The 17,516-nt window shown below is 39.9% G+C and overlaps 1 protein-coding gene across 4 annotated transcripts in view; it reads right to left on the bottom strand.

The window, feature by feature from the left end:
• Positions 1-17,516, bottom strand: part of vps13a (vacuolar protein sorting 13 homolog A) — an 87,749-nt gene that overhangs the window by 43,232 nt on the left and 27,001 nt on the right. For 3 of the 4 annotated variants that reach the window (XM_028456342.1, XM_028456339.1, XM_028456341.1), the window contains exons 26-38: positions 16,869-17,025; positions 16,703-16,782; positions 16,561-16,620; positions 14,704-14,902; positions 14,517-14,633; positions 14,303-14,406; positions 12,635-12,802; positions 12,218-12,525; positions 10,807-10,954; positions 9,430-9,601; positions 8,974-9,098; positions 8,728-8,897; positions 2,791-3,047 (exon numbers count right to left, since the gene is read on the bottom strand). In XM_028456342.1, the coding sequence (XP_028312143.1) occupies positions 2,791-3,047; positions 8,728-8,897; positions 8,974-9,098; positions 9,430-9,601; positions 10,807-10,954; positions 12,218-12,525; positions 12,635-12,802; positions 14,303-14,406; positions 14,517-14,633; positions 14,704-14,902; positions 16,561-16,620; positions 16,703-16,782; positions 16,869-17,025 (2,065 nt within the window). The remainder of the gene's footprint in view (positions 1-2,790; positions 3,048-8,727; positions 8,898-8,973; positions 9,099-9,429; positions 9,602-10,806; positions 10,955-12,217; positions 12,526-12,634; positions 12,803-14,302; positions 14,407-14,516; positions 14,634-14,703; positions 14,903-16,560; positions 16,621-16,702; positions 16,783-16,868; positions 17,026-17,516) is intronic. The other variant, XM_028456340.1, reaches the window with a different exon arrangement.

Genomic DNA, 17,516 nt, shown 5'->3' on the forward strand with positions numbered 1-17,516 from the left:
AACAAAGAGAAGTAAAATCACTTCCATGCATTTGTCTACAGGACTCCACATCCCACAATGCAATGCGTAAAACTCTTGTGACAATTTCAATAAACCTAGAGTTTACAGTGGAGATCAAAACAACCTTTCGAGCAGCAATTTCAACCTTTAACATGTTTTTTTCTGAGCAAATGATCTTTATTTTATTGATCTATGAGGCCGTGTTGTAAAAATCACATTAAGCGTGACATTAAAATGAGTATGTAGTGTGTTCAAATTAGATAATATGAAAAAATAGTATGCAAGTGATACCCAGATGTTTACTATATCAGGATATTTTTTAAGTATGTACAGTGGGCACACTAGTCATACTCAACCGTCCCATGATGCATTTCGAGCGGAATGTAAAATCATCCTGGGACCCGTTTCAAAACAAATGCATCCCTTCTTGTCTTTTATTAGTTTTTAGCTCTTTTGTAAATAGGGCTCTTGTTTTAAAGTTAACCGGAAGTTTTGTCAGTAGCACAATAGAGGATGTCTAAAAATCTTCAAAATGTCGGCATGAAATGTGTTTTTGCCAGTTTTATGGATCGAATGACCACATATTGATATTCTACTTGGTCACTTTCTCACTTCAAATGCTTTCAGAACTTTCAAAGGTGGAGAATCACTGCCAATAGAACTAACAACAGCTGGATTAACCTTGATGTAGAGACAAAACAAGCTGCAAACTTGTGTGTCCAAAAGAGACATTCCCAAGTGGTGACATTATGAATGAAAAGGGAAAAACCTTCCAAACACCTTCGAAAGAGGAACTATTCTTGAACTGGAATGCTAACAACGTCTGGCAGGGAACAAGGCCAACACAAACAACGATAGAGAGGAGGAGGAATAAAAAAAAAAAATGTAAAAAAAAAAGACAACACTGACTACAGATGAGAATACACAAAAAAAGGACTGTTCAGAACAACTCAAGAATGTTTGACCAGAGAGACATGTAAACCCATGTAAATTTGAGATGGTAAAACAGGGGACGGGACCCAGATAAGAAAACTGCTTCTCTTGTCTCCTTTTTCGGCATGTACAAAAAAAAAAAAAAAAAGTGAATGTAACCATGTCGGAAATAAACTGAATAAATAAATAAATAAATAAATAAATCAACAGAGATATTTAGCCTCAGTGTGCTTCAGGTTTTTTTTTTAATTGTAGTTTCCTAATGCATCTTGGGAAACTGGCATCCCTATCCTCCTAACCATACTGATAGTACTGTATACCAGTGGTAGGCAGGGCGTTCCAAGTCGAAACCACCAATGGCAACACCAATGACAATTTCATATGTTTCTGCTGGCAAGCGTTAATTCAATTCAATAATTTAGCCATCTAACAAAATCAAAGTTGTAAAACACCATTAAAGAAATATAAACAATTATTTAATATAGCCTCCATACTCTCCCAACAAGATATATCTCATGACACAGCAGCACATCCGTTGTTTGTGTTAGAAACAGAAACACAAAGAAAATGGCAACAACCCTGAACAGCCTCAGTGAGGCGCATCCACAAAGCCAATTCTTCCTTTTGTACCATTCACTGTAGAAAATACGAACAATTTTCTGACCTTACCTTTGCAGGGCTCGAGACTGCTACCAAAATGGTCTCATTTGTGAGTATGTTTTCAGTGTGTGCGAGTGAAAATTTTATCTGGTCGTATCCGTGCAAGTTCGTATTGGATGACGTTATTTTATACGGAGCGGCTGAGCTATGAAGGTAGATATGTGGCAAAATGTGAGAGCTTGTAAAATGTGATGTGAGAGCTTGCAAAATGTGATTTGAGCTTGTGTATAAAAAATCCACACGTGAAATAAATTTAAATGTAAGAAATTAATGTGAGAAATTAATGTGAGAAATTTAGAGACTGATATTTACACAAAGTTACAGCTGTAAACTTGTAATCCAACATTAATTCACGTTTTTTAATTACTTGCGTAAATGATCGCTTCCAACCACAACTCTCCAATTACAACTTCTCAAATCTGCCGCTACAGATGCACAAACTACTTTTCTCGTGTGAATCTGCGCTGCTTGAGCTTTGCACCACATTTTGCGAGACGTCTGTAGCAAAACTGATTCATGCTCGTAGAAATGGCCCCTCCCCGCTCCCCCGTATGTGTGATTGACCAATCAGAAGCGAGGATTTGGAGACAGTGGCCTGTCTTTTTAGAGCAGCAGCCAGTGATATGACCAAAACAAAGTCATTATTCTTCATTGTAAAGGCAGGTTGCTGAAATTTACTTCCACGGGTTGTTAGAAAAAGGTTCTTAGAGTCATTTATGAACAAAATTGGTCATGGAGAGTGCTTCTCCTTGTTTAAATTTATGTTAACGCTATGTGGAGATGAGGATCAAAAGCTGACAGCTGATGCAGTGGCCAAGCGTTCACATACATGTTCATTGCTTTATTGCTTCGTCACATTATACAAATGTGCATGTCACTGCTATATACAGTAGACAATATATGCACATTGAGTTTGTAGTGCATAGTATCCAGATTGCCATTTCAAACACAGCCTGTCTTTATATGATAAATAATTATCGTCTCCGCAGCAGCTTTAAACTTACTCACTCATTACCCAAAATGCAAATGTAAAGATTGCACAGGAATTAAGTTTGTTTGGCTTTTTATTTTTTTCTCCTGGTATGTTACTTGCAAGCCACTGCCCAAAAATGCCCCAAAGAGCACCCAGGACTGCTCATCAGGACCCAGCAGGGGCTCTCCGCCCTAGGCCATTAACAAATAAGAATATCCACTTACCAGAATCTTTTGATGAGACGGAGGAGTTGAGGTGTTTTTTATCTCCACCAGCGCTGCTGTTCTTGGGTTGTGGACTCTGAGCAAAACCCTGCTCTGTGGCTTTAAGAAAAATGTGCACCACTGTGAGCAGGAACTCCATACTTGCACAGAGGTAGACGTCTTGCACCACAGTGTCTAGAGTAGTGCCATCTCGACCTTGGCGGTAGGTAACCTCTACCATCATGTTCTGCTCTGCGCCTGGACGCATGGCCATCATCCTGAAAGAGACAGAACAGGTGAAAATCACTGCTCTGAGGAACAGATTTGGGCTGAATCGAACCAAAGCTGGACAATATTCTTTTTGTTTTGAGTTTGTTAAAGAAATCCTCCACTGTTTTAACAAATGTAACCTAAAACCTTTGAAATGTCCTTACTAGAAGATCTATGCCTAACAAAACACATTGCTATTCAGACTGTTGGAAACACACAAACCCTGAGGATAGGGGTCCTTCTGGGTGTGAATCATTCAACTATCTGTGATTACTCGCCAACTTATGGTAGGTTCACACCAAGCGCGTTTTGGGCATCAAAAGTGATGGTGTGAAGTGGTGAGGAACATTGTGTTGAGAAGGCTGTGTTTCCGGTCGGATGTATTTTGGTGTGACTCAGTGTGTGCACTGCGATGTTAGAGGGCTCCAGAGTGGTGAGTGTGGTGTGTGGTGTGTGGTGAATAGAGAATAAAGTCTGAAGTTCCCTGCTGAACATGCCGCCTCCAACTCCTGTTCATCGGCTCTACATGATCGAGAGAGTGGCTTGGCTTTATGTGCACCTCAGCGCCGTTTCTGTATTCACCAGAGCTGCGCTCAGATGAAAGTCGCTTTCAGCGCTACTTCCGTCTCTCCCGTGCCCAGTTGGACGACCTGCTGACCCGCATCGGCGCTCGCATCTCCTACCAGGACACCAACTATAGGTGTTCTATGCCAGCAGAAAAGAGCCTGTCCCTCTGTCTCCACCTCCGGTTAGTGCTTTTTTTTTTGTCATTATTCTGTATATGTCACGGTTGGGGAAAGCTCCTGATTGGTCGACACGCCGCGATATGCCCCAAAAGTTCAACAATCCCAACTCCAGCGTCAGCCGCATTGGAGGTGCCGTACGAACGTCAAAAACGTCCGCAGCAGGAAAAGCTTCAAAACGTGCCGCAGAGGAGGCGCGGGATGCACAGCGGGACACACAGCGGGACCTCCGACACTCCCTAGAAGCACGTCCCCCATATATTGTGAATGTACACCTGCCGTTTTCGACACGTTTGGTGTGAACGCGCCATTACGCCAATATAGCATGTCAGCGCACTGTATAAGGGGGAGTAAAGGTCCCTTACGAGAACTCTTCATCTCTGCTTCATTGTCTACTACCAAACCACAGAGTTGGAACTGTCGCCTCCTGCAGTCATAGATTATTTTTCGGGTCACAACTGTTTTATCCTTTTTCGGTAAACAAAAGAAGTTTACATCAGCATTTTCTAACTTTTGAATCCAAGTACCCATTTGTCCGACTAACACATTTGGGTCAGAATTCTGTGAAAACAACTACTATAGAGCATAATGATGGAATGAATGAGTGATAATGGACATTGTAAAGAATCTCATTGTGTAAATACATGGAATGAAATAGTATTTAGTGCCTCCTGAATTGATTTATTTCTATAGATTTTATCATTTATGGTCATCTCCCTCCTGATGTGGGACCAAGACTGACCCTTGTATTTTCAGTTCAAGTTTTAATCAAGATCATTACCATCATCATTTTGTGTGTTTTGATGTTGTTTAGTTCATTATTCAGGATATTTTTCTATTTTTTTATGTGCTGTTGGTATCATTTGAATTATTATTTCTCAGTGTGTGTTTTTTGGTGTTTGTTTCTTAAATCGTTTTGTATGTTTCTCTGTTTAATTTGTGTATTTTTTAATAATCTTGTGTATTTTTCCTCATTTATTGTATCTTTGTTGTTGTTTTGTATTTGTGTTGCTGTTAATAGTAAGTATATTTCTCTCTTAGTGTGTGTGTTTTGGTGTCATTTTGTGTATTTTGTTGTTTGTCTATTCCTTTTATTATTCAGTATATTTTTATTTATTTTGTTTGTTTTTGTTGTCGTTTTGTGAGTTGCTGGTAATATTTAGTATGATTGTCATTTTTAACTAAAAATAAACACTATAAAAACCCGTATTTTTCATGCTTTCATTTGTTAATTTTCCTCCGTCTCTCTCTCAAGTATCCCCTGTAGTGTCATCGCGTACCCCTATTTGAGAAACACTGATTTAAAGCAAACACAATTTGTCATTTTAAACTAAAAAGCTGCTAAATTATATAAAAATCAGGCTGAAGGCTTCACTCCAATAGAAAACAATGGGATGTTTACAGGCAGTGGGGTCATGTGACATCATCAATCGAACTGTAACTATGGCTCTATGAATTCCGAATGACCACCAGAGGCGGTGCTTTAAGCACTGAATATTCCCCTTTGCGCATGCGCAGTGCGAGTATGTATAAAAACAATGTCATCCGTGACCCCTGGATGACCCGGAGAAAGTTTATATCTTCAGGTATCACTCCAGGGCACCGAAAAAATACCGTCCACACGGTGGGGGGAGGGTTTTGCTGTCATTGTAACACTGTACACATTTCATTGTAACCCAATGAAATTTGTGACCTGGGATGGCACCAGGCAACTCTTTTGCCCATTCACCTTGACAAGAGACGCTCTGTGTCTTGTGACACCTGGGCCCAGGATGGAGCACAGATCAGCCAGTCATCCAGGTATGGGAGAACCTTCAAGCCCTGAGACTGTAGAGGTACCAGGGCTGCAGACACACACCTTGTGAAGACCCTTGGGGAGAGAGAGAGGCCGAAGGGCAGCACCCTGAACTGCCAGCAGCGGCCGCGATATGCGAAGCGCAGAAACCCGCCTGTGTTGCTGAGCAATTGGGGCGTGAATGTACGCGTCCTTGAGGTCTATCAATGTTAACCAGTCCCCATGAGCCACCATTCTGACGACATCTACTGTGGTTAGCATGTGGAAAGGTATGACCTTCATAAATTTGTTCAACCCTCTGAGGTCTAGAATTGGGCGGAATCTGCCTGTTTTTTCGCCACTAGCAAATACGTTGAGAAAACCCTCTGTAACCTGACCGAGGGTCTACAGGCTCGATGGCGCCTTTGGCCAGGAGGGCGGACAGCGGACAGAGCGGACAGAGCCTTTGCCGGGTCGCTGATGGATGTCATTCTGACCCGGCCGGATGTGGGGGTCCAGCAGCGGAATTGAAGTTTGTACACGTGGGTTAGGGTGGCAACCACCCACGGGTCTGAAGCATGAGTAGCCCACTGTTGGAGCTGCTGATGCAAAAAATACCCCACCGCCGGCCCCAAGGCCTCAATCTCTCGGACAGGCTCTTGGAGCTCGAAATTGTCTGTCGGGCAGGCGAGCAGAGCCCCGAAAATCCCGGGCTGTTCTCCGTGCGGGACACTGGGAATCACTACGACCAGTGGGGTGTGTTGTCGGCGGCACGTGGGTGCGAAAAACAGCCGGGGGACCCCTAAGCATGCCGGCCAGGGGCCAGGGGAGGAGGCATCCGGCTAAGCCCGGCAAGCTGCTGTCTGGTTTGCCCTGTCTGGATGGTTTTTTCCAGCGCTTCCTGGGCTGCTGGACAAAATATCTCCCCCGGTTTGACCGGGATGCTGCGCAGCATTCTCCTGGCTGCCTCCGTTAAGTTTGACTGGGGCAGCCAAACCTGACGACAAGCTTGGACTAAGATGGACATTATTCGCCCAAGCTCTCTAGACATGAGCCCAAAAGCCTCCAATGAGGCATCACAGAAGGTGACCGCATCAGCATGTACACTGCCCTCCTGCAGTGAGGCTGAGAGGGCCAACATGAGGTGTGATAGGGAGTTTCTCATGCAACCAGAATGTGCTCCAGCACCATAAGCCCTTGTGAGAAGGTAATCAGTTATTCGACACTAGGGTTGAGGGCACCTAGCATCCCTTCGCAGTGCTTCATTTGGGGACACAATAAGAGAAGCGATGGCAGGCTCAATGGCCGGATTGTGATCCAGGCCAGCCCCCGCTGCATTATGGATGGCTGCCAGGGTCCGCCCATCTGCAGAGAGACGGGGGCAAGCCTTACTGTCCCTCCAACAGGACTGTAACTCCTTCAGATAATCCTCTGAATGTGGAATAGCGAAGGCTGCGGGGGCAGGGCTGCACCTGAAGAAGGCGCTTGCAGGTGCAGCCTCTGCCTACTGTGGGACAGGTGTGTGCAGCCACTGTAGAGCCAGGCGCATGATAGCGCGCATGAAGTGGTCTTCCACCTCGGCCCCTGAACTCTGATCTGAGGAGTGGGAACCCTGCTCAGACATCTAGGATCCGACATCCAAATTCTCCCCATGATCACAGAAATGGCTAGCCGAAGCTGCCAAAGAGAGTGTATCCTCCTCGGGCAGCAGCGTTGGCATTGGGGGAGAGAGTGCCGCATCGGCCACCAGGGGAATAACCAGCTGGCTGTCGGCTAGCAGGGATCTCATCTGGGCCAGTTCAGCAGACAGCTGCTCGACTTTAGATGATAACCCACTATGATCAGACTTTGTTCTCTTCCTGGAAGGGGCAGCTGCCGTAGCCTCTGCCCGCCTCTTAGAGCATGTCTGACGGGCCGGAGTTGGCTAGCCTGGGGGGAGGTCGACTTCAGCTACTGAGCCTTCCACCCCCGCCAACCTGGCAATCCTGGCTGCCCGAGGCAAGTAGCTGCAGTTCATGCAGGGTTTGCCTGATAGCGCCTCCCGCAGGTGGTCAGAACCAAGGCATGCGGGGCATAGGTCGTGGCCATCCTCTGGCTGTAAAGAAGCCCCACAGGATGTGCAGATATGAGAGCCATCCATTGTAGCTGCACTGATAAGCCACTAATTTCAACACAGGGAGGGGGAGCGTACGCCGCCTGTCCGGTATCACCCTGCACTCCTCAGCTTAGCCTGAGTGCGGACGCCGTAGAATGGGCAAATATAGGGACCGTATACTGGGGAAGGGAGCGCACACGCTGCCTGCACAGTAGAGGCCCAAATATACTAAATAAAAAACAACCACTGTACTGTGGTCCTCACCCAAACTGGGCTCTTTAACAGAGGATGACACTAGCTTACAGCCAGTAAAGCTAATGTAAACAAATCCATGCTGAGCTCTGGGCATGCGCACATGACCCACCAGCAAACAAATAAAGTCGGCTAACTTAAACTTCGGGAATAGGCTGCAAACGCAGCCGTCACCGACAATCTCTTTCTTTTTTAAAGACAAACCGTTGATCTGCCAAATAAGAGGCTACTTACCGTGTCAGCATGTGTCGTCGGGACCAAACACAAACCATAGGCTGAGGGGAGGTGGCGCTAATGCAGCCTGTGCCAACAGAGGTTGCCAATGGGTGAAGCTACCGCTATCCAAACACTCACCGTCGCAGCTCCTGGAGGGCAAATGCACGCTGCTCCGACCTACCACGGTCACGGAGCTACTAGCGACGGCAGCTGTATGCACAATCTTCCAGCAAACTGCGTGCGAGACGAAAAAAAGGAAAGTTCCCTGAAGTGATACCTGAAGATACAAACTTCCTCCGGGTTATCCAGAGGTCATGGGTGACAATGTTGGTATACATACTCGCACTGCGCATGCACGAAGGGGAATATGCAGTGGTTAAAGCACCACCTCTGGTGGTAAGCAGGGATGAAAGAGAACATTTGATTCCAAGATGGAAAAATACAGGCTCTAAAATGGTAAAGTAGTCCCATTTTTAAAAGGGTAATAAAACAAATATGGTGCAAAATAATGTTTTGTTAGGCATATATCTAATAATAAGTACATTTAAAAGGTTGCAGGCCACATTTGTAAAAACAGTGGAGGATCCCTTTTAACAAATATTTGGTACCTTGGGGTGACCATTTTTATTCTGGGTCTCTTGTCATCTAGAAGGCAGGTGGAGAGGCGAACTGAAGCTTTCATTGAGCTGTCGGAAAACATGTTGACAGATGTGGAGATGGTGCCCAGGGTGAACTCTGCCAGCTTCAGCTGCTCATCATGTGGGTCTGAAATCTGTAACTTTGAAGCAAACCCATGTTTTTACGTGTGTTTCGCAAACATTGCATAAATTAACACATGGTCGCAGCTCTATTACCTCATTATCAATGGGGCTGTACAAGACCAGCGTCATGGAGTCAAACTTGAACTCTAACTTTAACGTGGTCTTCAGTCTGTTGGTGTTGTGGGTCTCCACAACAGCAGCCGTCACCACTGTGTTACCTGCAGTAACGTTATTATAAGGTTGGGGTCAATTACATTTTTCAAATTATAATTACATCTTCAATTATTCATGCTGTATTACAACTCAATTACGATTACCAATATTATTTCCAATTACAATTACAACCTCAACTATCCATGTTCAATTACAACTCAATTATGATTATGATGACCGGCATTCTTTCCAATTACAATTGAAATTAAAATGATTTATGACTGCCTTTCAAGTGGTTCAGGTGGTTTCCGTCCTAAGCCACGTCTTTCACACAAAGTTCTCCCAGAATATTGTGAGAATCTCTTTGGACACAAACATTCAGCGGTAACTGCTTACTGCTGGGTGGTCCTGTGGTTCCAGATTCTTGCGACTCTTTGTGAGATGCAGATTCAGATGAGCGGTCTGTGGCAGTCGGAGCAGGAGGAGGAGGGACTGCATCCGACTTCTCAGAGAGATTCTCACCTAAAGTCCTCAGGACCACGATCATGTCGTCCTGGCAGAGAATCAACTGCAGAGAAAAAACACAAAGACTGGTTAAAATCTGGAAGGTATGTTGGAGCCTGAAATGTAACAACACTTGAATTATTATTTGAAAAAATGTAATAAAACCCAAAATGTAATAACTGTTTAATAATGTAACTAAAGTGCTGAGCATTAAATGTAATACTTTATTTTATTTTTAATAATTTTTTTTAACCAAAAATGTTAAAAACTGGTAAATAATGTAACAAGATGCTGGGCATTACATTAAAACTTTTAACCTGTTTTATACATATTATCTTTTTATATAATAACAATAATAATTTTTCATAGACACTCTTTTATATTTATGTGCATTATTGTTCCACTCTACACACGGTGGTGGTAAGCTAATATTGTAGCCACAGCTGCCCTGGGGCAGACTGACAGAAGCGAGGCTGCCAGAGTGCGCCATGGGCCTCTCCGACCCTACCCAACACTCACACACCACATTCATACAAGACAATGGGGCTAAAGTGCCTTGCCCAAGGACACAACAACAGTGACTTGCATAGAGCGGGAATCAAATCTCCAACCCTTCGGGTATTGGACGATCTACTCAACCACTGAGCCACAGATGCCCAGATATATATGTGTATTTATACTGTATATACAAGAAAAAAAAAACAAAAATGTCAAGGTTCCCCAAAAGGCCAAATAGGGACGCTGTGTATGGATAGAATATAAGTATATTGATACGGCAACCATACGGATAGCCACTGCCAGTATATATGCACACATACACATCTACATACACACATTTATGTATACTACACTCTACATTGACGCAATAAACCCTTTAATCCATAATTCATTGCCTCACTTTATGATGTAATAAAAAAATTAAACTGTGAGGAGAATTTTTTTTTGCCTGCCCCATAATGTAATAATGACAGCAAAAAGTTCTCACATTTTGGGCTCAGCATCTTGTTACATTATTAACCTATTATTACATTTTGGGTTTTATTAAAACTTATTTTAATTAGAATTTGGGTCGTTGTAACATTTTGGGTCATTGTTACATATCGGCCTCTAACACTGTTCCTCCATATGCTGGGAATATTTTGTAAAAATGGGACATCATTTATGCCGTCAGTTACATTTAAGTGTTCAAATAGGTAACAATTGATGAATAAATGATCATGTTTTGTCTAAATGTGTTCTTTTAGAACTGCAGTCATGTTCACTACTTACACTCATAGGCTTTAGGTGGGCAATGATCTCTATGTCAGGGATGCAGTGGTACCAGTTGGAGGAGAGGTTTCTCAGGATGTTTAGGTCGAGGCTGACTGGCATCAACAGTTGAGTCTCTCCCTGAAAACCTTCATCTTTATAAGTGGTTCTGCAATCAAAGAAAACAACAAAAATACTCAAAGAAAACATACTATTCTTGTATATTATAACCATTAAAACAAATGATATGTGTTTGTATTAAGGCTGCACGATTAACTGATATAAAATCAAAATCAGATTATTTATTACGATTTTTAAAAAGTCAAAATCAGTAACTCTATTTTCCCATTTAATCATGTGTAATCACAGCAAGACTTTCTCTCCCTTTACAAATTGTTGAAAAACAAGTTTCAAACATGTTTAGCGTGAGATCCCACTATGACCTCTATTTTTAAAAGTTAATTATGTGGGAGGGTTTTTCTAATGCAAGGTTCTCTTTCTAAAAATGCTGAGGGATTCATTTTTGGGTTGAATAGTTTGTTATTTTATCACACCCACAGGGGATTTTACATTCCTTGTTAAAGCTTTGCTGTTGCACTTTATTCCCAATACAGAAATGTGTTTTCACTTTTTCAATTAAAAGAAAATAATTGCAAGAAAACCCACAGGTGGGGGCAGCACAGGCTTAAAACTCCATCTGAGCACTTCTCAGCCGAGAAATCTGCCAATGAACGCTTAGTGTTTGTGCGTAAAATTGCCAGTCCCTCCTTTATCCAGCTCTGATTGGCCAGGGCTAAAGCCTGTTCCCATAGTGTTTTAGAACACTATTTTCTACAGGCTCTGAGCTTTGCAACGCTGTGTCAAACATTCTGATTGGTCAAAGCATTGCTGAATTAGACCCATGCGTAACAGCACCAAAGACTGGAACCAAAATTAGCATTACGTATGGCACCACAGAGACCTGAATAAAAATGGATAATGTGCTTATTTCAAGCCAAATTGCAACATCTAGTCAGAAATCACAAGACTAACAATGATTGGAATCAATTTGACTGACATATTACAGTTAAACACTTGTTCCCAAGCTTGTGAAAAACTTTGGCACAGTTGTGGCAAAGTGGGCTTCCGCTTGAACTTTTTTTGTACAAAAACATGCATCTTTGGCCTAATGTTTAATGTCGATACATTAGTTCAATTAATTCACATTTTGTAGACTTCAATAATGATAATTGGCTTCATATTTGATGTAAATCTCTAGTTTTTTTGGGCGGACTACAAACCTCTGTATTTAAAACATGATTTATTGTCACTCAGTATCATATATTTAAATTAAAATCAAGTTTTCAAAGTTAAAAAAAAAAATCGGGATTTTGTGTTGAGCTAAAATCGTGCAGCCTTAGTTCGTATATACTGTATGTATGTGGGTTCTAACCTGTACATCTTGAGGTCGGTCAGTTTTACAGACATTATATCCACGACTGGAGGGATCTTCAAGTTACTTTTAAAGGGCTGCTTGGCAAAATGGTTCTTTACAGACAACAGCCCGAGGTCGGCTACAATCACATTGGTGGAAGTGGAGGACTGAGGGAGGAAAATAATGGGCGCATTAAAGTGGACGTTCAGTGCAATCCGAGTGCTGCGCTCTGCCAGTTCCTTCACGCCTGATGCTGCTTTCTCTGCAGCCTGGACCGTGACCTCAGCCAGTGCCTCTTTAGCCTTCTGGAAGTTATTGATGAATGCCTAACCAACAGAAAGATTTAAACACATGTGAAGAGGAAAGAAAATCCTCACAGAACACACATAGAACAAGCATGTGACTCTTAAATGTAAGAAGAAATGTACTTCCTACCAGGATGGATGAGACAAACTTGTTGAGGAAAATGACTTGAATGCATCCCACTGTGAGCGTGACCGACGTGTCAACTTTCGACATGTCCAGATAGGCATCGCCCTCTGTGGCATCATTGTAGCTGACCATGCGGAAATCAAAAACTTCCTCATCCGCTATAGAGACAGCCTTTTAAAAAAAAACGAGAGATAAAAACACAATGAGGCAAAAAAAAAAAAAAAAACGTCATTTAGATAAAAACTGAGCAAGATTAGACTCACAGGGATAATTATAGTAGGACAAAGGGTATTAAAATTGATAATATAAATTATTATTAACATTACGATTGCCAGCTGATGCCATCAAGGATTGAGTTAAAGTGTCCAAGATCACTTTATGAGTTATTAATTAATACCATTTCCTTCAGGTGGGCTCTGGCATTGGTTCTCAAGGTCTTATAATTCCTAATATTAAAAACAAAGCAGGTAAAATTCATGCATTTATTATTATAAACGAGAATATTAAAAATGTACAAGCATAATCTATCTATAAAAGCAAGAAAGGTCTGTGTCCGTGGAGTGAATATCTCTTCAACCTGAAACTTTGTCAATGGCTTGCACATACCCCAAGTGTGTGCATCTGTAATTTTGCAGTAATTTGGTAATTCCAAAACCAATTTAAAACCAATTTGAAATGACCAATCCACACTGTGGAAATCCTGTCAAACATTGTTTTAAAACACTGATGATGTCATCAACAGTGATGTCATCAGAGTTCAAATCATAATGTTCTAATTGATGATGTCATCCAAGGTGATGTCATCAGTGTTCCAAGAATGTTCAAACTGATGATGTCAATAACAGTGACTTCATCATCAGTGTTCTATTCTATGCTAAGGCAGTGCGACGCTGCGTCTGTCTATACACGATAACTTGAAAAGTTATGAACGGATTTTGATGACATTTTCAGGAGATGTTGATAATGGGCCAAGAAACAGCTGATTAAATTGTGGTCATGTTCTGGCTACCAAAAGAAAATATATTGATATATATATCCCATTCATTTTCCCATCCACACTGTGGAAGTCCTGTTTATGTCAACATGAATACATAACTCCGACGGGCACTGTACTAGTATTAATAATAATAGTAATAAATTGAATTTCATATAGCACTTTTTAATACACTCAAAGCAAATCCATTACTAAAGGTTACCACTGGCTAAACTGGTATAAGCAATTATATACATTTTGTACACAGATGTAATGTATAAATGCATTATGAGTGAAATGTATGAGGTGTGTATGTTGTTATGCATGTGTGTTGATGCGATGTATGAGGGTGGTGTGGAGGGAAAAATAAAAATAAACTAATAATAAATAGGAAAAATGAAACTAGGTGGACTATGATTTTGGGGGATTGATCAAAGCACAATATAGAATACGTATGGTTTTTACTCATTTATTTTAACTGCTACTTTATTGAATTGTATTACTTTTTTCATTTCAAAAATGATTTTCATTTAATGTATGAAACAAACTATGAAAGATTCTACAAAGATTAGATGGATGTTTCATTATTTATATCAATAACAATAAATCTCACAGAACAAATCTTATTGACAAACTACAACGCTTATCTTTTAACTAAGAAGTAATAAAAAAAAAACATTTTGCAGTGATTTGATTACCTTTTTATAGAAGGCATCTTTGTTGCAGTCAAAGATCACAATATTCTTCAAGTTGGCCAGAACCTCCATCTCCTTCTTTTTCATCAGAACCTCAGAAACTAGACCTAGAGAGTAGAAAAAACATAATTAAACTTTAAACTAAGTGAGGCCCTATACAAAGAGCTGTTTCAGATCAAACCAAACACACATACTGTAAATGCTACATCCTCAATACCTTCAATTCTGATTTCAGAGATTCTGGCTTTTTGTCCTCTGATAAAAACCTTCAGGCAGCGGAGATCAGCTCTGACGTGCTGGTTAACAATATCTGCAAACTTTGAATTTTTCGAGGCTGCAAAGAAAGATAAAAGCAGAGTTATTAGTCTGGCATTGCTCCAAAACATATTTTCTTTATTGGTTACTTTTTTTCTTGGCTACGTTAGTTTCCTCCTTCTTTTCTTCTTCTCCCTCTGTGTCGGTTTCATTCTCCTCAGTGATGGTAGGGAGCTCCTCCAGCCCTCCTTCTTTCTTATCAGATGGAGGGAGGAGGTTGTTGAGGAAGTTCATAGTGTTGAGAAGAGCCTCTGTATGGAGATGAACATCGAGGGAGGAGAAGGTCACCTAAGGAATAAAAAAAAACACATTTTATTAAGTGTTACAATTTTTTTTTACTGGTTTCAAAATATAGGGAATTCCTAAATATTTGTACAGCTACCACTTAAATAGATAGTAATAAACAAATACAACAGTTCATCAAAGGGTTCTTAAAATGAAAAAAACTATAATAATTGTCCTCCAAGTGAAGTTCCAAGTTCTTCCCCAACACAATAAATATGTATTTTTTATTTATTGTTTTGTAATAACATTGTAATAAACCATGAGCTTTCCCAGTGTGAAATATAGAAGTTGTTTTTATGAGTTAGAAACTAAATTACAAACAGAATAATTAGAATCTAAAAAAACTAAAGAATCAAAAAAAAAAAAAAAACACCTGGAAATTCAAAACTAATTGACTGCTTTTGTTTTGTTCCAAGTTTTTGACCAACACAATAAATATGTATTCTTTATTTATTGTTTTGTATTAAAATTTTAGTAAATCATGTGGTTTCGCAGTGTGAAAAACTGAAGTTCTTCAATAAGCCTCGAGTTAGAAACTAAATTACACATAGAAAAAAAAAAATATTGTCCAAAAAAGACTCTAACAAAAATACAAAACTAATAGAATGTTTTTGTTTTGTTTTTTTTAATTTCACTTAGAAAAAAAAATCTTGTGGTTCTGCAGTATGAAAAACAGAAGTTCCTAATTCAAGCTTGAGTTAGAAAATAATTTACACACAGAAAAAAAAAAAATTGTCCAATTAAGAATCTAAAAAATACAAAAGATATTGACTGTTCTTGTTTTATTTTGTTTTACTTGATTTTACTTAGAATTAAAAAAAAATAAAACAAAAACAGTAAGAGTCTAACAGTGCATTAATGGCATGGAGAGATGACACCCAGCTTATACAAAATAATAACATTATCAGTGAAAAGTCAGCAAATAAACACCTTGATGCACTTTTTTTTAATTTTTTATTACAATTACATCCTCAATTATCCATGTTCAATTACAACTCAATTATGATTACAATGACCTGCATTTTTTCCAATGACAATTACAAATTAAAATTATCATTTTTCCGCTGAAACAAAATACAATTACATTCTCAATTACTAAAGTACAAATCTATTAAGCACAATTACTGAGCCTAAAATAAATTACCCCATAAAACGTATCCTTCCGCTAGTGTTAGCTTACTGTTACCATCTCTTATGATAACATGTCTTAAAGCAGCTGTAAAATACACAAAAAAAATATCATTTATCATCTAATTTCTCTTATTTTGTAATTTTTTTTAAATGTCATTTTGTGTTTTTGGAGTCATTTTGTATGTTTTTTCTCGTCGTTTTGTTTTCATGTGTATTTTTGTGTGATGATAAAATGATCCTCAAGAGAAGTGATAGATAGTGGGAAACCTTGATATGAAACATATTTTGATAATTATTAACAACGTAAATGTAAGCCATAGAACTGTAACATGGTTCCCCAGTTTTACATTTAATAAAATGTAATTGACAGTTTTTACAGAATTTCTCAATCTGAACTCAATTACAATTCAATTGTGATTACAGCAGCAAAAGCTATTTAAGTTACAATTATAATTAGATCATAATTGTAATTAATGATCAATTATGCAATTACAATAATAATTGAACCCAACCCTGCCTTGATGTCTCACCTTGATCAGCTGCTCTGTGTTGTTATGCACAGACTTGAACTCAGGGCCTGCTTTATCAGCCTAAGGACATACAGAGACCATTGATTATTACTACTTCAAAGAATAGAAAAAAAACATGAGTTTCAATAATAATCTGCAGTACTTTTATATACTCCATGGTAAGCAGGTCCACCTCTGTGTTGTCTAGAGTGGTGATCAGCTGAACTTGTTTATCTTCAGAATCTACAAAGTAAAAGAGCAAACAGAGGACTGAATTTCCCTTAGCTGAACAAATATTATATTTATAAACACAAAGTACGGCTACTGACCCATGTATTCAGGACACTTCAGACAAATCTCTCGCAGGTATGTGTTCGAGGTCATGTCAAAAGTACACAATTTAAGCTCCGTGCCCAGACCTTCAATATCCAAGTGGAGAACTGTGATCTCCTGAGCTCCAGAGAGTCGGCACAGCTGAACAGAAAACTGAACAAAACACAACAAAGTTAGACAGAATAAAGCTCAGAAATGAAACATTAAAGTACAGGAATCACATCTTTAAATATTCACTTGAATTGATTAATCTTTGATGTTTTATTTGATTCTAGTTAAGTCTCTTTATTTTTAACAAAATAATGTTTATTCATGATCTGCAACACACTGCAAAAAGTGAAATCTTAATACCGGTAACTTAAATTAGGGCGATATGGGTCAATGACGTGACGCTGAAAAATTCTGGCCAACTGGATTACTTTTAATTAAGAAAGGTTTAACCCTCCTATTATCCTCAAATATTACTAAATGTTACATTTAACCCTTGGGGTCAATCTGACCCCTGGGATATTTGCCTCCAGAAAATTATTTTCAGCAAATTGTTGACCAAGTTTTTGTGTCAGACACTTTGTTTATTTCTTGAATACAAAAATAAGCCCTTGATAATGAAACCTTGACCTGTTCTCTAGCGCCACCATCAGGAC

This window comes from Gouania willdenowi, chromosome 9 (genome assembly GCF_900634775.1).
Source record: "Gouania willdenowi chromosome 9, fGouWil2.1, whole genome shotgun sequence".
NCBI classification, from domain to species: Eukaryota; Metazoa; Chordata; class Actinopteri; order Blenniiformes; family Gobiesocidae; genus Gouania; species Gouania willdenowi.